We start from the raw sequence: 20,681 nt of genomic DNA on the forward strand, positions 1-20,681 counted from the left end.
GTATGCAGTCATTTTTAGTGACTCAAAGTATTTAAAGCTTACACAGCCTACAAATTCACACAATGTTTATGTTTGAAAAGGGCAAGCTCGTGAGTCTAAATAGAAAATATTTCTCTTTATTGAGAATCGGGTAGTTTATTAGTCGTGAAAAGAGAGCTTTAATCTAACAGTCACAGAGAACTCAGTTGTATATCCAACCCTTGTAACGCTGTGTCTGCATAACGCATAGTAACTACAGAGCACCCTCATGCCACAGGACTTCAGGACACTAGAGCACCTTGTGCTTATGATGGTGCCAGTGATCCACAAAAGCTTTATGCACAACCAAGGCAAATGATGAGTGCTACTGAGCAAATCCTAGTCATTTGCTTTAAAAAAAGAAAAAAAAAAAGAAAAAAAAAAGAAAAAAAAAAGAAAAAAAAAAAAGAAAAAAAAGTTTAAGCCTGCCTGTGAACTTAAAATTCAAATGTTAAACTATGCAGCCATCTTTAAATCCTGCCTGGCTGCCTATAAGTGGATGTGGTTTAGGTTCATTGTGTGTTCTCTTTTTTTTTTCCTTACTTTTTTTTAAATTTTTTTAAGTGCTGTCAGTTCAGACCTACAGACTAAAATGCCCTCAGGGGAACCACCTCCAACACATCACAGAAGCTTTGTACTAACAATTTTTGATTACTCATTCGGGCTACACATTGGATAAAATGATTTAGATAATCTACTCTACATAAACGGATTGGTGGGGAGGATCACCAGATAGCGTTGCACCAGCCTACGTCATTTCTGGATGACCTCCAAAGGCAAGAAGCAAAAACAACAAATGCTGAGCAGTGTGTTCCTCAGAGAGCATGGTGAGGGACTGGCTCAGGCAGCTGCCCATCTGGAAACCTTTCCTGCCAGGACATGAGGAGAGTTTTGTGCTGCAGCATTCTTGAGAGCTTTCAGAAAACTGCTCTCCTGCCACTCTCTCACTTCACCAAGGATGTGAATTTTCATAGGCTGAATACACAGAAAGACTGGGAGAAAGAAGCACTAAAGTCACACGTGTTTCATCATGTAATCAGGATAGTCATATGGACAACACAAGCATCTTTAAAATGCTGTGGTCTGACAGTTATCATTACTCTTTTTTGCTTCTGAAGCTTTGCTCAGTGTTTGGTAGCTGAATGCAAAAAGTAGCAGCCACATAATACGGTGGGAGGCAGGTGCCTCCTACTTTTGTAAATTCCTTTATATTTAATATTGTGTATCTCACTTTTTAAAACTTTTTTCATCCCCGTTTCCATATTTCAACCAATTGATTCTGTAAAAGTTTTAAGTTTATTGTAAGTTACCATACTTAAATAGTGTAAATGTGGCTGATTCATTTTAGAGCATATGACTACATTATTTTAGATTAAAACTATGATATCTTGCAATCTTCGGATTACAAGTGTAACCCAGATCTTAAATGTGAAATGAATTAGGACAATTTTTACTGTCATATGATAGCCAAATTCTTAATAGGCATTATCATGTTCTTTACTCTGGTGTTTAGGGTTTATTTCTTTTGAAGCTTAATTGCAGGTCATCATTTTATGATTTATAAAGTTTTGTTTGTTTGTTTGTTTTAATTCAGATGATGGTAAGAAATAGTCCAGGAATCATTTAACAAAAGAAGACAAACATTTAATAGTCACACTCCTCAACAGAATGTAACATCAGCAGGTAATGACTCAAATAGTTTAACTGTATTTTAGAAGAGTTAGAATCATTTTGAGCAGTGGTTTTGTGCATTTTTTGTGTATATTTGTATGGGATGTCTAAATGCCACAGTTAAGAGAAGCAGCTGACTAGTTTGGGCCCAAGGAAAAGATCTTCAAATCAATGCATTGTACAATTCACCAGGGACATCAAGAGTCTCCACTGGATTGGTCTGGGCTTGGGAATATTGCAAGTTTTTATCTATAAAGCTTCATAACAATGGAAATAGGGATGGCATAAATACAGTCAACAGATCTGAAAGCTAAAGCATACTTTAAATTCTATGTGTGCCAAAGGAAACATACAAAATCCCCAACATTTTCTTTATAACTGTCTTAAACGTAACATTTTCACAGAAGAGAGAGAGGAGGGAAAAAAAAGAAAAGAAACTATTAGAATGTAAATACTACTTACAGAACAAAGAAGTCATTAAATATACATCTGGATATTTAATCTGTGTCCTTACAATCAATTTCTGCATGGTTTACCCGTCTACCCCATACAGATTGAAAGAGAGGACCAGGGACTCTGAGCCTTTCATATGTTCACTGTAACAATTTCCAATCCTCTAAAAAGCCTCCTTCCACCAAATTCATATATGCATTTTTTTTACTTTTACCCTTGAAAATAATCCAATCAATTTCACACTTATATGAAGTTTCTATTTAACTTTTTCACTGTCCCTTTAAATGTACAAGATGTTTATTTTAAAACAGCTTTATTAAAATTAAAGGGGGAGAAAAGTATGGAATCATTTAACTTGGGCTGGATTTGCAAAAATATTTTCAAAATAACATAACTATACACAAGAAAATGCTTAACTATTTGTATACCTCATTGCTACATGCTTAACTATTGAAGGACAAAAATAAGCCTCAGAAGTTCTGTCATATTTTTCTACAATTTTACACTGTTTCATGCCTTCGGATGCTGCAGGACCAGCATTTTAGGCGTATCATAAAATACTCTATTATTAATGTGGTTTTGCTAAACCTGGTCAAAATAACAATTAAATCTGCAGTTTGAATCTTGTGCACACTGTTCTGTCTGAAGTTACTTCATCTGAGAGAAGGGTACACATCCCTTTAATAGAGAAAAGATGCCTCTACAAAGAGATGGTGCCACAGAGAGGAACTGCTATGGCTCATGCAGCTGCTGATTCTTGTTAGAAATGAGATTCTTTCTAGTCATTAATGAAACGTAAACCCCGTCACACTAAGCTACGTTGTCGATGTTTGTCTCATGACCCTTAAAGCCTGAAAATGCTTCTTTTCTAGACAAGCTACTACATACACCCATCTCTTGTTTTGGTACAAGACAGCCCTTTCTGAGAATAAGGAACAGTTTTATAAACATATATCAGCACTGCTGCCTTGAACTAAATCCTGTTTCCTCTGGAAGCCTATATGAATTGCCTGAGTGCAGATGGGCTGCAGGGGAGGGAGCAGTAGTAGTAACAACCACCTCTGTTTCTCATATTTAAATGTCACAGCAGAAAAAAATTTTCTTCTATATCAATGTCAGAAAAGGCTTGTTTTCATTCAATCCAGGCTGCCTTTACTTGGCAGCTGGAAGTGTGTCCCTTGGTGTGAGATTTTGCAAATAAAGGCACATGGATTCATGATAACCTGAATGCATCCTGATGAGCAATAGCTCTCACTTGATTATGCTTATTCTAGCCTACCCCATTTCATGTTCCCCTTAGGCTACTCCATGAAGTGGAGGATTGCTGCATGGCGCGCAGAGAAGCCAGGATTCTCCACTTGCCCAGAGTTAGTACTCTGGTCTAGTCTATGCAAGTCTTTATGATTTCGTGAGACAAAGCAACCATTTTAGGAGACAAAAATCTACTTTTGTTTTCAAGTTAGTGCCTTAGTTTTCACCTGTAACTTCTCTTGGTTTGTAGGTAACAGTCTAATGTGTATGTAGTCCCAGCTTAAATAATTATTTCCTCCTTCAAACAGGTTTTTCCAGGCAAGTTTGTGCTGCTTACACCAACCAGCACCCACCTTCCCAACCAATTCTGAGTCACTCTTTGTTAATCGTCCAACAGGTTCCAATATTAAACAATAAGATTAAGTGTATACCCAGCCACCAGAAACAGGCATAAGAAACTGTAAATGACTCAGGTTTTAAGACATAAAATGAGGAAGAGAAAAAAGTGGCAAACAAAAACTTGCATAAAATTTACGTGAGGATACATCAGGGTCTGAGATGAAGGCCTGCGTGGGGAGAGTGCCGTGGGGAAGGTGCTCCCTCTCCTATATGCATGCTCCTGCTCACAGCCCTGCCTCCCCTCTTCTTCATGCAGCTTGGGTGGGCACTGCCTGTCTGATTTCAGGAGTTCGTTATGGCCCTGTTCAGAGCAAGGCCTTTTCGACAGCCATAGGCAGGCTCCTCTTAGAATTTCACAGATGAGAAGTTTGAAAATTCTTTCAGAGGCTGGTAGGCAGTTCCTGGTTTTACTGCCACTGAGGTTTCCCTGGTTTTCATCCTGTGTTTTATGCTAGTTATAAACGCAAGTAGGTTTATGCTTTGAATTAGAAGTAAATGGTGTGAGTATAAAATGTATTCCGTATTTTTGTCTAGCCACCATATAAACATATTCAGTAGTTGCTAAGACAGGAAAGGTTGGTTGTTTTTTAATTTATAAATAAATTTAAATTTAATAAAAAATACTGTGTGAGGGATGGAAACTCTGTGAGGGTAAACTGCTTAAGAGATGGAGTAACTTACTAAAAAAGAATTCTGTAGTTTCTCCAGGTATAGAGTAAAATATATCAAACAAAAAGGCAAGAGTTAATTTCCACCATATATTGATGTAGTACACTGACTTTTCAAACCCTAGGGGTTAAAAAAAAAAAAAAGAGTGGGGGAAACTGTTTTTAAGAGCATACATTTCTCAGTGAACTGAATGGAAATACTCAGAATCATGGTTTCTCTTTTTTTTGGAGTAGGTGGTTTTTTTTTCATGGTTTTACTAAACATGTATCTGTTTTTCTAGAATGTTTCTGATCCCTGTGCTCCCGGGTAGAGGAACAGTAAACCTTGCAGGAAGGGTGGTGCTGGGCAGCTCTGCCTCTGAGCATACAAATGCTTCTGAGCAGAGTGCAGGTGTTCTGTCTTGCATGGTGCTAGCTGAGATAATCTGGTGTTTAGGCATGGTATAAATAGTGGGCTATGTAGATACGTCACTTGCTGTCTGGTCTGACTGATTCTCAGAGCTATTGCATGTAAACATCCTGTCCTATTGGGTATTTCCAGGAGAGTGAGGCCAAGGTAACTATTTATGTTAATATTAACTTTATGGAAAAGAGATGCAAACATATTAATGAGGGGCTGGCACCATGATTAAAGGTTTTCTTTCTTTCCCTAAAGATTTGTGTACATTTTACATCAGACGTAAAATATATTTACCATAATTTTTCTTGTCATAAATTGAATGTTTCTTGCAGTGAGGCATGAAGGCGCCATATCACTATCTCTTACACTGTATTCCGTAGGCTATATTTTCTATTCACCTAAAAATCAGGTTCTAGAAAAGCTCTGAGCCTGACCAGAGTTATACATTGTGATTAGACCCTTACAGAATACTTCCATCCCCAAACAACCACATCCACTGGGAGCCCAGTGACGATGAAACACAGCGGAGCCGTAACACCTTTCTTGGTTTGGGAGCTAACCCTCGCCAACGAGCCAGGCAGGGCTCCTCGTCTTCTGCCTCCAGCACCTCATATTTTTAGGGTTCTGCCATCCAGATTCTGGATGAACCTCACCTTGTTATGACCTCGATTAATCCCAGAATCGAGTAAGATGAATTAAATGACAGACTTGTGAAGCTGGGACTGAAATGGAAATAGGAAATATTCGATCTCAGGGCGAGAAGGAAGTTTTAGTTATCTAGCTGCCTGCACTGCCCGCAGGATGTTAGTCAGTCCTGCAGTAATTCCTCTTCATAAGCCTGTGCCTGTAGAAAGAGCAGAACTTTCAGGGAGAACAGTGATCCTGATTCCTGGTGCTAATGAAGCAACCTATCTGTGGTAAGTTGTTGCAGTGATGAATTCCTTTGCTCTGAAAAATAAGCGCTTATGTTTTCCATCTGGATTTGTCTGGCCACTGATTCTTTGTTTTTGTCTGCTCAAGCAAAGAGTCTTCTATTATAATTCTTTTGTCTTCTGTATATATATGTGTGGATTTAGCAAATTCTCTGCCCTACACAACAGTTATTTGGATAAGCTAAATAAAGTGGTGTCATCTAGTGCTACTAACGTCATCCTTTTCAGCCTGCTACGGAGAAAGTTGAGGAAGTTGAGGAACTTATTCAAGCAAAAGCCTGCTTTCCAATCCTTTAAGCGTTCTTGCAGTTGTGATGACTTCCAGGCTTTGGAGTTGCAGTAGGGAATGCTTTATACCACACCCTTGCTTCCATGTACTTAGCTTGATTGCCACTGTAAAGATGGCAAATTGTCTCAATCCTCTAGAAAAAAAAATAAACCAAAGTGGGGAGGGGATAATTCTGCATGGAAGCTGTACCGTGAACTAGACAGGGAAACTTATAAAGCAAGTTTTTAAGGACAGCATTTCCTTTCTGCATTCAGTAGATTAATGTTCAAAGCCATACAAAAGCACTTTAATCCCTTTTTACTGTTCCCCTATGCAAGTCTCTTCTGATAGACTTGGAGGCTGTCAGCCTCACCAGCCAGCCTCCCCCGAAGAAGCGGCAGGCAGGAAAAGCCAAATAGCAGGTGATGAAAATCCGAAGTGAAGAGAACTCAAACGGTTTCCTGAATACATCAATGGGGTAACAGTGAGAGCACACAGCAGCTGGACTGAGAATGTAGAAAGACAAGTAGGAATCACTGACAAACAATGCTTTTTGGAGACTTTCCTTATGCTGACTTGGAAACTTGATCTGAACTTGGAGCCTATTCAGTACTGACACTCAGACCAAACTCCAAGTAGAAAAAAGGGTAAAAACATAGCTGTTCTAACACAAGACATCTGTAAGTCACTAAACCATTCCTTTAGCTAAATGCAAATTAGTGTAGGTTTATAGTAAAAAATGTAGTGGAGCAGGTGATATGTACTATAAAATGGTAGCGCATGTATGTTTTCATCCTTGTGCATTGTCTGATGATGAGAAATTGAAAGCATTTGGTCTTGTTTGGACTGATTTAGATAAGAAAAAGAAGCAAAGGCTGTGTCATGCATTTGATTGTTGGAGTTTTTGCTCCATTGCTCTTTAAATAATTTTCTTAGGTTTGTTTATCAAATGCCTGCCAGGAAGAGTTCTTACGTGCATCCCTTGGCCTTAAGTGAATTGGGAATTGTATATAGTTAAGGCAAACTATATGAAGTCTTTCTCTGAAGAATGTGTTTTGTTCATGTGTTTCTAAATATGCCATGTGGATGCTCTGTAGTGGGAAACAAGGTTAAATGCTGTGACAGAAGCTCAATCAGTTGCAACAGGAATGTTTTTGGGATCTGCTATTTAATTGTGTGTCAGTAATTCAAGGTAAATGGTGCAGGAACATGGTAGAAACTGAGGTACAAATCCACCAGAAAGAAGTACTAGTAGCAGACAAAATACTTCTAAAAGCAGATGGACTGCTGTGTAGTCATTACTCAGACTTGCACAGTTTGTAACCTGAAATGGAGACATTATGTCATTGATGGAGAAGGTCCTGGCAAAACTCCTGGCATAATACTTGATAGAAGTAAAAACAACAGGATACCTTCATTGCATAGAGACTTTCTGTGTGTCTTTTGGTAAAAAGAACATACTTAGCTGGACATAAAGGTAGACAACATCCTACAATAAAACTAAACAGATGTAATAATAGACACTGTTTTTCTTTACATTTTGTTTTTTAATATAAATGTGGTATTTTTTTAGGAGGAGGAAGAAGAGCTGGAAAGAATGCTAGGGAGCATCCACACAGAGCCTTCAATAGCATAACTGTTACCAGCTACTTGTGAACTAGAATGTCTACCCAGCAATTCTTCTGGACAGCAGCTCTGTAAAGCAGCCCGGCAGGCAGCAGCATGCAGGAAAGAAGGTACACGATGCAACACGCGCAAATGTCCACTAAGGAGAAAATCCTAGCTCTGAAAAATAACAGGTATAGCAATCTCCATGTGATATTTCTTAGTTTGCCTGCATAAATTCAGAACTAAGTAAATCTTGTTCATTCCTGTATTTTTTTTCCAGTTTATTGTTTTCCAAGCAATAAATGAGTAGCACTCTGTTCACATAATCTTGTGTGTGATACAATACTGTTATCAAGCAAAGGAAAGAAAGGCAGGAAGAGAGAGGCTGTTTACCAGTTGAGAACAGCAATACAACAATGTTCTAATGGATTATTACAAAAGCAATATCCATGTTCCTTTTGGTAGTGCCTTTCCCTAAACAGGTTTGAAGCAATGGCGTTCTTGCAGAGAAAGTTAGGATCATGAAAGGGTGGCTGTAAGGACAGCCTACATGGTGAGCAGAGATCTCACTCTTCACTGATACACCTCTGTTCCATGTATCACTTGGTACTACTGTTTTTAATGCAATTTATCCATGACTAGACAATATATTGTTGTCTTGTGGTCCTACCCCTCTGACAGAAACAGTCATTCCCTCCTTCTGGCATATCCCTACAGCACAGAATATGTAGAGGATGTGAACTGTTTTCATGTAAATATTAAAGGATTCTGACAAAGGGAGTTGGGTACTAACTGTTCCTTGATGCTTTCCAACCCTGAAACGGAGGCTGGCCTTCTGTCTCTACAGGCATGACCCAGGCACGTATAACGTCACCCACTTTATTTTTGGACAAATATTATTTCTTGAGCTTAAGTCAAAGGCCAATTCTACTGGCAGTGGATGGAGATGCATATGTGCTTTTGCACATGTGAAGACTAACAGAGTTGTTTTTCTTCTCTGTGACGGCAAGATAGGTATATGAGTAGACATCATGCTGTGGCCAAGTGACATAAAACTCCCCTAATGTGGGAGATTTTATTTTTTTAACTAGCAGAAGAAAAATAAACAGGGGTTTTCCATATGGAATTTTATTTTTTAAAATAACTCAATGAAAGGGTGGAATTAGTTTGGCTGGTATTCACCTTTATATATCCCTGCAATATAAACAAAATATGAAAAAACTCAGGCTAGGAGAAACATTTTAGGTACATAAATGTACAACATTTTAAGTGCAAATGCTAACCACAGCATGCATCTCCACCACAGTATCAATCACAGACACTAATACAGTGTACGGATCCCAGGTTTTGTAAGTTTTTACAAAAAGTTTAGTTCCAAAGGATAACAAAATGTTTCCAGAGCCAGTAGATGAAATCTACAATGTAAGACAAAAACTATTCCACCTGGTCCTCTATGTTGTTAAAGAAAATGTAGTGGAACACAAGCTGAGGCATTGGGCATTTGGTTCATAATCTTAGCCAGATGATCTTTTATGTGCAAGTGACATAAACAGAAGAAAATGTGCTATTTCAATATCTGGTAATTTTTTGACCACATATTCACACTGTTTACTCTTTTATGTATTTTTTTTTTTATTCTTTCCATTCTGAGCGTACAGATTTTAGAAACAAATGGTTGCCTGAGGTTCCCTGTATAGCCTTTTTGTCTGGAAGAGATTTGGCTGTTTCACAAAGCAGAAAAACATTTTTTCATTCAGAAATGGGCTCCAGACCTCATTAAATATAAATCTTTTCCTGGTTCCAAGACAGCATACCTTTTCTATGCTCACTCTTCTCTAAATTCATGGAGGTAGTCTGCTTAGCTACGAGAAGAGTTTGGTAGAGGGAAGGAGGTCTCTAACAGCAGCATTCGTTGCTTGAAAAGTCAGTGCAAAAACAGCCTTTGAAAGAATGATTCATTTTCTAAATTCAAAAAAAATGAAATTGTGGCACCCATTGTCTGGTTGCTATTAGATGTGAAAGGAACAGGAACCGTAGTTTAGCTGCATTTGACTATTATCACATCCCAAAGGAAGAACAGAAGTGTGGTAGAGTTTAAAGGAAAGCCTCGGGTCCCAGCTGCACTGTTGGCTGTCTTATTAAAACACCCTAGCAGTACTTTTTTCTCTGAGTGTTACAAGTTTAAATGCAAGCCAGGAGAAAGAAGAAAAGGTAGTCTGCTATGCTTACCTATAGATGGCTGTGAAATGAGTACTCACTCCTTACTCACTTCTTCCCTAGTTTTATTTCTCTTTGCTCTTGTGCTTTTGAGGTATCATCATGAGCAAGAGAAATAGTAGGATTTCTATCATATAACCTCATCCACAGCTTAACCAGCAATACTTTTGCTCAATAAAGCCATGGCATTTTCCTTTTCATAGTTACTCCATGCTTTTGGTTTCTGCCATGTATAGACCTGTGGTTGCAATCAAAAATCAAAACTAGACACCTACGTTATAGTGTGGATACTGGTAGCCTAAGAAGGGCCCTTAGCCCTCTTCTGTTATCCAGAAGACCCGAGGATAAGTTTTACTCAGTTCCTCAGGAAGTGACAGCCTGTGGAAGCTGCATGGTGAATGAAAACAAAACCATTAACTTTCCTCCAAAATTGACAACACTGACCAGCCTGAATTATTACTCACTAGCTTGTGCAGTTTTCTTCCAGCATTTTGTTATTCTGATGTAACTACATTACTGTGGAGTTTTAAATGAAGATCTCTCTGCTACGTATGTGCTATCACCACACAACTCAGCAGTAAAAACAGCAGTTCATAGAGTGCAATTTTGTATGACGTGTTTTTTTATCTCTGTGTATGACACAAACTAAATTTTCTTTATACAAATGTGATTACTTCAGTTTCTCCAGTTTGTTTATTATTGCAATCTAATGGTATGGATAGCGTAGGGACACAAGTCAGTTTTTCTTCCCTTATGTACAAGTTGTCAGCAGTTAGGTTGTGTCAGCTGGACTTGGTGACCAAATCTTTGGTAGTAAGTTGATAACTCACAATGCACTTTGTGGTTCCATATGTACTCCCTGTGCTAGCTTGTGCTGTACTTTCTTTTATAAAAGGGACACTCAAAAGCATTAGAAAACACCAACGGAAAATGTGAAGCAAATGTTCATAGATTAAATCCATGAGAAACTTGGATGGCCAATTCAGGGATAAAGTGCTTCATTTATGTAAGATCCAAACCACACAAAAACTACATTCAGTATCTTTTACGCTTTATAAGCAGGAAAAAATAGAAGAAAACATTACTTTATGTGCTGTGACTTTATACATATTTAGCTAGTTGGTTTGCACTTTCCTAAGAGTCCCTAAAAATAAACTGAAAACATCTTAAACTACTTATGGCAAATAGAATGGCAGGAAAACTCTATTGTTTCCAAATGTGCATGGAAACAAACGAGTGAACATGAGTCTCCTCTGTAAGAGAAGGAGTCTTAATGGAAGAACTTAGTGAACCCTGAAGTCATATGAAAGTAACACAGTGAGTCTTGATAGCTCAACAAGATTTTATCTGTCAGTACAAAGGCAACACCTCTTGTTAACTTCAGACTATGTTTCAGAACTCAACTAATACGCTTCCAACATGTCACACTTTTCAGTGAAAATTGAATGAAAAGGTAATACAGGTAGGATTTAATACAGGTCTCCTTTTCCATTTCTGCTTTTTACCATGTGAAAACAAAGAAAAAATGTTTGAAAAGTTAACTGTCTGACCCACTCGAAATATGAGACTGTTTTCAACCACAACCAGGCAAAAATTCATGTTAAAGATGTGGAAGTGTATTTATTAAAAGGTGGAGAACAACTTGGAACTTAGGTTCAAAGTCAGACTAATGACATTTTGAAAATAAGTATTTTTAAATTCAGAACTTTTCCCTTGCTGCTGCAAAATGAAAGTGCAAAAACTTAATCTTTTTCCTCTAAAGGAGAGAAGTCGTGATGCTCTTTGTGGACCTTCTGATTTGTTTGCTTTCCAAAGTTATTTCACTGTTTAACACCCCTACCCCCCAAGTAGTTTGTGTACTTTTCTTTGATCAGGAAATCACCAGGGAATATCCTCAATAAATGAAAAATAGAAAAAAAAAATACCATCTAAGATATTTTTCCCCACTTTGGACATGTAAGTTGCAAATGAACATAATCACACTGACTCTCCATATAGGACAGACATTGTGTGGTTTCTTCTAAAACTTTGTCACCTTGTCAAGTCTGCTCATCTTTGAGTGAGCTCTTCTGCTGTGATTCAAATGCATTGTTTGCAGAAAGGTAATGCAGCCATGCCTTTTGGGGAGGTGCTTATTCAGGAAGAATGTAAATTCTAGAGAAGATTTCTGTGCCTTTCAGGTACAACTAAGATAATATACAGCTGCCAACCCTTAGCGAATCTTACCTTGGCCAGTTGTGCTTGGAGTTTGTTCTTTGCATCAGCTACTTCGGCAATGCGATTATTAAAGGCCAAGTTGGTGCTGACGAATTGATTCCACATCTCCTCAGATGTGCTCTCCAGTCCAACCTCTGTATCCTCACGGAGCTTGACAGAGTTGGCCCTTGCATGCTGAGAGCACCTGATATTGTCTTCACTGAATTTAGCCCATGTTACGGGAACTGAAACTCTAGTAAGGAAAATAAAAGTAAAAGCTTAGGTGAGCTATCTTCTATTAATTGGCAATTACACTGAGATTGTGTCCATCCACTGAATTGTACAAACTATGCAGTCACATACATCAGATGATTTTATGGGTTTCATATGCATTTTTTTCTTTCTTCTCTGTTTCACATGATTTCATATACAGCAAAGATTTGTTCACACTGAGATTTTGGAGGGCTGTTGCTTCTACAGAGTTCCTATGGCTTGCTTGAACATTGTAGAAGAAATAGTTGTTTTTTTTTTGTGTTTTTTTTTTTTTTGAGAATGAAAGTCTCTATTTTCTTAAAGTTGGATAATTAAATTACATTAATCCCCAACAAAATCTTCATTTTCCAGCCAATATTTGTATAGCTGCTAACTAAAGGTCTCACTGCCCCTGACATCAACTCCAAAGTAAGTTTATGTTTTGCTGTATATGTATTGTGATGCTTAAAAATTTTTTTTTCGGGATCAAGTATGAATGTCAGCAATGCAGCTTCTTCCAGCCTTTAACAGACTAGGTGGTTGTCTGAGTTCATACCTGCTATATGTCAAATGAAATTTGACTCATTTCTTTGTTTCAAATTTGAGAGTGCTTGTGGCTTTAATTGATTATTAGATTATTTAACGTGATCTCCTGCCAATTGCACACCATCATAATAGATTCAAATACTGTCTACTTTCATGAACCCAGAGCCTTTGTCCTGGGAAACTGAGTTGTGCGTCACCAACTACCAGATGACATGAGAACCCAGGGAAAATGAGCAAGAAATCACAGGAGAAGGAATGTTAGGCAACACTTCTGGTCTGCTGTCAGAGCAGCCCTGCCTCATGAGATACGTATGACCTACACAATAAAGCAAGTGGCTCAGGCCTCCTAGTAGCTTTCATCATCGGAATGAATGGTAGCAGGAAAACAGATAAGGCACTGACTGAGCTAGGATAGGAGAAAGGAAAAAGTAATTTTCTCCCAGCTCCATCACTCTCCATCTCTATCATCTGGAGTATTTTCATCCTCTTACTTTTCCATGTATTACAATGGACATTTCTGCTTTAACTTACAGGGCTATTATTGTTAAATTTTCAATATCTATGGGACATACAGAAATGGCATTGCTATGGAAAAGTCTGTGAGTAGATAGAGAAAAACTGAATGTAGAGTTCCGGCACTGAAAATACCACCCATGAATGTTCCCTCTGTAATATCCTGTAGCCGCACAAATTTTGGGATGCTTGGTTTCATGCCCAGCCTTCACAGATGACATTCAATATCATAATTGGTTGAACCTAAATCCCAGACTCAGATTTTTCCAACCTGGGAGTCTGTGGGACTCTGAACTTGCCACCTGAGCCCCCAGCTTGAAAAGTGGTGCAACATAAGCTACCCTCTTTGGAGTTAAATTCACCACCCCATTTAATGCATTGCTTAGCCTACTAGGTCACTCTGCCCTTCAACCAGAAATATTTAGCATGTTTTATGGAAAGATACATATGTTTTAGTTACCAAGCTGAAAGGCTGAGACAAACTTCTGCCTACTTTTAGACTTCCTTCTCCACACAAAACTTCCTTCTAAGAACTACGCCTGTGTGTTAAACTCTGCATAGATAAGTCACCATTTTTTGAGTCTCACAATTACTTTATTTAGATTTTAATTTAACACTGAGAATTAATATTAAAGGAGGCAAAAAAAAATGCCAGTGCTTGTTTTCTCAGAGGCCCTTTTTTCAGTTTTTCATAGGGCATTCCTCTCTCTCCAAACCGAGCACTGATCTTCCTAAATCATTTAAGAAATCCTTAGTGCTACACATTCATTTAGCAGTTGCCCTGAAAAGTTTCAGGCACCCAACGTGATTTCATAGTAGAATGCATAAATCAGTGTATTAAACCTGAGCTGACAGTGTTTACAACTACTTATCCAAACGATCTCAGTGTACTTTCTGCAGGGCATTTGTTTGTTCATTCATTCTTTCTTTTTTTTTTTTTTTTTCCTTCATCTTTTTGGTCTCATGGATTATACTCATTTTCTGATCAGAAAATTAAGTTTCCAAGAAGGTTTTCATCTTGACTGTTTGAAGTATTTAGTACTTAATCTGTTCTTTAATGTTGTTTTTCCAGACTAATTTATCTGGCTGGCTCTGGTGAATGATTCAGGCAGAAAACACCTGCTCTGCTCCTGAGTGCTGCAGGTATGTCTCAGTCTGCCAAATGACTTCAGTAAAATGTTAATGAAAAATGGCATTGCTTTGGATTATGGTTAGTTAGAAAGTAAAAGGATTGTTAAATTTATCCACATGAATCTGCTTTTTCACTAGAGTTGACAAGAATATTTTTATTCATTGCTAATCCTGAAAGTAGGTAGTGTTACTAGAGCCAGCAGAATGCTTGCCAAGTTTCTCTCAGATGTTCCCTTATTTTAGTAATGAATTAGGTGATCATTTAATGAAAAGTAGAATATAACTAAACAAATAATAAGGAATTTCCCTCCTCTGTCCAACAAAACAGAGTTGCCATCATTTGAGATTGTGGAGTACATTCACCATTCAGATACTGCTATGCTAAAGAGCAAGAAGGGAACTAGCAGGTCATCAGCACAAAAACACTGCCCTCTATTGCAAGTTGCTTTCCCTCTGCTATTGCTTCAGGATTGGATGCAGGTGTTGATAAGGCAACTACTGATAAAGGTTTAAAACAGTTTACAATTAGGAAATTTTAATTCAGTCAGTAATGCTAAACTATGCCAAATCTTTTCTGGTCATACTATTTAATACATATCTCTATATCTTGATGGCCTAATTTCCAAAAGAAAATAAATATCTATATAGTCCTTGGTGTACGCTTGCACACTGTTCACCCCGTTGCACTTAACTGCACACTTTAGCTGGATTTTGCTTTGATTTGCTGTGGTTTTGAAACCTGAAGGCCACAGATTATAAATCAATACCAAAGGGAGGTATCTGCATGAAACAGTTTGAAGGCTAGGAGTCAGCTGCAACACAGTTGTAAAGGATTGTCCTCTCTGAAACGTACAGCTCACTGCACATTGAACATCATAGGTGCTGCAGACTGCCAGGCCTCCGACCATGGCAGCTGTTAGAAAGCAGGGAATAACTGAGGGTGATGGAGGGTTTTGCACCAAGGAAAGACAGAGGCATACAGAGAGAGAAGCCACTTCTTTATCACTTTTCACATATAAGCAAGGACTTGTGCTGCAACCAGCCTCCGGCTTAGAGCAGGTCACATGGAAAGAGGAGGTGACAGTGACCACTCATACTCACGTCCCATCTACTTTCTCCACTCCATGGTAGAAGTTGATGCTGTCTGATGTGTTCCTCAGGTTAAAGCACTTCTCATCAATAAAATGGGCAGAGTTTTTGTCAGAAAGGTCCTGCTCCAGGGCATGCTGCGCATCTCTGTTGATACTGTGAAGGGAAAGTCTTGCCTTAATCTGAACTGCCTTTAATGCTTTTGTGCTAGGTAACTATTTGCCTTCATTAGCACCCTGCAATGCTGCATTTTATAGTTTGCTGGCATTTACAGTGGCATGAAAATGCTTTGCACTGTAATTTAGCTATAGGAAGCTGCTGTACCATTCATCCCTGCTCTCCTTTTAGCCTATTGTGAGTATTCCCCAAAGAATAGCATCTAACTCAGTGCATTGAATGATGTTTGTCATTTTGATGAGAGTTGACCACAGGGGTGAAAAACAACAGATAGCTGTTTTGTGGCATGAAGGAAAGCCTTGGAGCAAAAGCGAATAGGCATTCAGTAATAGCTTTCATGCTGGCAAAGCTGTGAGAAAGAAAAGAGCATACCAGAATTATAGTTTGCCATCTCTCTTGATTTGGGGGGAAAAATTCACTTAGCAGGAGAGAAATATGTTGCTCCATCACTGCTTTCTTACCCACAAGGAATTTTTGGAATAACTTAACCTCCTTGGCTCTTCCAAAAGCAGGGAAGGCCTGATGTGGCCTTTGGACTGTAATGGGAGTAATATGGATGAAGAAAATCAAAGTGCAGCATTCCAGTGCATCAGGAAGACTGCAAACGTGTTGACATTTTTTGCAAATATTGTTTTTTCCATTATGTACATGTAAATTGGCATTAGTACTAGTCTGCCTGACACGGTCACAAAATTGAATGAAAGGTAACCAGAAATGCTGTCCTAAAGAGCCAGAAAGAGTTCATGCCATCAGGTATGAACTTAGCCTTTATCAGATCATATGCCTCGTATGTCACAGTAGTGGGGTGAGCTGCAGGTATCACCTGACTCATGTGAGTTCTGAGTGCCATTAATAAGAGCAATAATTTATAAAGTCTGCTTAGGTCTTTATCTCTGGTAATGTAATAATCAAGGACTTCACAATGTTATGTTCATTGTGTGTGAGTACTTGACCTGTTTCTTTTGAGAATCATGTCATGTCATAGAAACATTACTTTGTAAATTTGCATCAGTTCAGTGTAGTTAACAGAACAGGCTATATTCAGAATAGTCTTAACTATTATTAACTATAAAATGCATATAAACATACATAAAATTAATTTAAGTCCAATCCGTAACTCAATTCGTACCTTATGAAGTGCATAGATTCCTGTTTCTTTTGTGAATAACAATTTTGCTTTCGAATTTAGTTTTGTAATTAAAAATAATAATAATTCCTTTATTCCCTTTGAACTTTGCTCCAGTGTGGCACACAGCAGCATTGGCATAACAGAGCTGTAATTCTGGTGTCCCCTATTTTAATTAAGTATTTCAGGTTTAACATGACTCTAAAAATTGAGTCACAGTTACCTTTGGAAACTCCAGTTGCAAATACATCTACCTCGTGCTGTTTGAAAGCATGCTGCCTCCTCAGTCTGTAGGATGGCAATATGGCATGGGAGTCCTGTTCTCATTTCTGTCCAGAACAGAACCCCAGGATGGCTTGTCTCATCACACAAATTGTCATTTCTTAGCCAGGTGGTTATATAAGATTGTTCTTTATCCCTATGAATGCAACTTTTTTTTTTTTTTTTTTTTAAGTCAGCCAGTTGGAAAACAGATGCCCACATCTTTGTAGTGGTCTAATATGAATGAGTCTGAAGAACTGCAAATAGGAAAAATCTTTGACAGAAGATGGTAAATTGTCTTGGTTCAGCTGGTGCTTTAAATGCTAGGTATTGCTGTTCTGCAGTTTAACATACTATTCTGTCCTTCGTAAGAATTAGAAGTAGAAGGCCAGGAGCATCTAACAAGCTAAGCCTCTGATTTTGGACTGGCTATTTATAGTCTTCATTAGATATCAGCTAACACTGAATTCAGCTTCCTATCTTTAAAACAGGAATTAAATGTAAAGTCTTACCCCAACTGACGATTGATTCTCTGGGCAAGTTTTGCCAATATTTCTTGACAATCCTTGAATACATCAGCTTCCTAGAGTGGAAAATATTCAGTTGTCAGTGTTTTCACCAAACTGTATTTGTTTTAGTGAATATACCCTTTTTATTCTACATTCTAGATGTTGCAACCATCTCATATATGTCAAAAGTAATATGGATAAAGAAAGAATGTGTTTTGGTCCCTCTCTTCCTCAGTGCTACAAAGCTGTATCTCTGGAGTTGTTTTTGTATGGCTTTTTATATTACATCAAACATGCCTGTAGATTTTAATGGATTGAGTCATTCTAATAAAGAGAAGGCCAAATTTCCTTGGCTTAGGTATAATGAAGATACTTGTATCATGAGCCTTAGTCCATTAAACTATTCTCTCTAATTACTGCTACATTGTTCTACAATACAAACATGTTGTTAATAGCAGAATAGGTCAAAAACATACCTGATTTCAGAAGTAGGCTGCCTGATATAAATACTATAAAATTCTTCACAACTATAAATATTAATCAAAGAAATTCAAAGCCAAGTTTCCACTCAGATTCAAATAAATAAATAAATAAATAAATACTCAAACAACTCACACTGGAAATTATGCGAACATGGTACTCATAGTCCCTTATGGTATTCCATCCTCTTTCCTTTTTAGAAACCCTCTTTTAGCCCAAGGTACTCTCTTACCTGAGTGCGTAAAATTATTCATATGAATACATTTTGAAACTGAATAAAGTGCTTTAAATTATTTGGAAGTCATTAAGACAGCCTGGATTTAAAAATATAAGTTCTGTCTCTGTACTTGTACTGTATATGAAGGAATGACAGCAACTTTAGAACTGGCTTTGATGTTATTACAAAATAGTCCTTTGTTGTCCTTTATTGTCACTATCTAGCTTGTTCCATAGTCAGAGCAGTGCTTGGGGAGATCAGACAAATAGTCTTTATTTTTTATTTTAAAATATATCTGTTTTCATTGAGTCATGTGAAAGGATAAGCTGTGTTTCATCCTGCCATGAACTTTCTTGCTGAATTAAATTCTGAAATAATCAAACCACTATGTGTTAGCTCCTTGGTTCTTCACTGGAAACTCCAAAACACCAAGTTGCAAACTGTAGGCTCTGAACAACCATTCCAGTTTTTGAAGTGGTCTGCACATCCTTTTGAAATCTTTTAATCCAGAAAAATGCTTAAAGAATGGTATTGTCCCATAAATTTCTTTTCTAATATTTCTGTTTTCATATACATCCAATATAATTTATTTCAAAGTTTTGCAAAATTTTATTAATTTTGTTATTATTATTATTTAAAAGATTTAGCAGTCACTACTATCCTCATGTTCTTTGTTCAGTAAGAGTATAGAAAAAGCAAGGCAGCAAACCAGCATTTTATACCCTAAGAACTTCTGAGATTTTACAGACCATGGCCTAGAAAACAATCCTGAGATTGTTTCTACATTGTTTTATAGCTTCAGAGAAGATAGAACCAGATGAGACCTCACATGGATGCCAAGCTATTCCTCTTGCTCTAGGGAGGGTGAACAGAACATTAACCATAGTTTAACCCAGTTTCTTCTCCTTTCCCCTCTCAGTCTTCCAAATCAACTAAAGAAAGAAAATATTTTAATTCTTTTGCCGATAAACATTTAGTTGGACTTTAGTTATTCCCTCAGTTATAAAAATAAACTAGAAAGTCTAGTCTTACCTTTATGAGGTTCTTTTCCACATCGTCATGAACCAAGTCTATGCCTTTCCGCTTCTCACGGTAGTACAAGCATTCCAGGGCAGTCTGCAAGCAAACCAAGGAACATTTGTAAGAGTCTCTGTACATTATAGAGAGTAAACACAAAACTGCAGGGGCCACTGAGCTGACACACAAAGTAATAACCAGCTATTGAGGCTAAAACAGAACAGGGAGGTAGCTTCACTGCACACAACTGATGAGTCTTGGTGGCTTGTTCTTCCTTACCTGTTAATACATATTTTAGGGACTGCCTTAGCTTCCATTTGATTAGCTGCACATTATTGTGCAGCAAGGCCTACATCTCAACTTGTCCCAGCTTTGGTTTAGAGCGTGAATTAAAACACCTGTGTTCTACACTTATTCATAGCAAAATCCTTTAACCTCACCTCCCCTAATCCTCCCTTACATAGTGATGAAGTTTAGAAGTTTCATAGCTACAGTCATGAGTCCAGTTAACCTGCCTGAGCAGGCTGAGTTTACTTGTAATGTCTCAGCCACTTGTTTAGAACCATAGCAGTAAATGAAACACCATCAGTTGGCACAAAGCCTTTCAATGGAAAATGTTCGCTGAATAGAAAGCCTCCTCAGACACATACAATGTCATTATTGAATACTGAATTTTGGTTATCTATGTGTACCTGTATAGAAACATTTCTGATAGAAACAGATTTCATCTACAAGATTGCAGATTTTGATAACTTTGACTCTAGTTTCTGCATGGAGTTTTTGCTAGCACCATTCATAGGCTCATACATCTCCGTGGCCTTCTCTGTTGCAGTTAATTTGCCATTAAGATTCTGGAGAACTTCAAGATATAACACAAATGACATGCAAGATATAACACAAATGACATGCCATCTTAAGAGAAAACATTACTTTCCCTAAGCGATCACAGAAAATTCAGAGCTAGAATACAATACCAGGACACTGCACCTCACAGGGCCATCTTCTGCTCTCCTGGAAGGTACTGAGCTGACCGGCTGGTGCCTGAGGGAGACTCAGCCTCCCAGAGCATCAAGCAGAGAGGAGGGAAAAGAGGACATACAAGTGTCTTGATAGGTTCCTTTGTTGACTAGTACATGTAAAAACCACGGTGGCCAGGTTTCTTCGTTACTGAGAATAATGTTTGACCAAGATCTGTCTTGATGACAACAGTGGAAAGTCCTAACAGTATTCAACAAAGAGAAAGCTATTTTCTTTACCCATTCCACAACACAGTCGTGAAGTA

General features: G+C 37.9%; 1 protein-coding gene and 1 long non-coding RNA gene across 3 annotated transcripts in view; one reads left to right on the plus strand and one right to left on the minus strand.

Moving 5' to 3' along the window:
• Positions 1–20,681, minus strand: part of TEKT5 (tektin 5) — a 34,400-nt gene that overhangs the window by 8,850 nt on the left and 4,869 nt on the right. For both annotated transcript variants that reach the window (XM_083799842.1, XM_083799841.1), the window contains 4 exons: positions 19,415–19,498; positions 17,689–17,759; positions 15,625–15,768; positions 12,112–12,334 (listed from right to left, as the gene is read on the minus strand). In XM_083799842.1, coding sequence (XP_083655968.1) covers positions 12,112–12,334; positions 15,625–15,768; positions 17,689–17,759; positions 19,415–19,498 — 522 coding nt within the window. The remainder of the gene's footprint in view (positions 1–12,111; positions 12,335–15,624; positions 15,769–17,688; positions 17,760–19,414; positions 19,499–20,681) is intronic.
• Positions 1,708–19,553, plus strand: LOC310881939. The gene is made up of 5 exons (XR_014572696.1): positions 1,708–5,777; positions 7,634–7,859; positions 12,706–12,762; positions 14,465–14,535; positions 16,299–19,553. It is a non-coding gene; the product is annotated as an uncharacterized lncRNA (long non-coding RNA).

This window comes from Anser anser (genome assembly GCF_964211835.1).
Source record: "Anser anser genome assembly, chromosome: 15".
Classification (NCBI taxonomy): Eukaryota; Metazoa; Chordata; class Aves; order Anseriformes; family Anatidae; genus Anser; species Anser anser.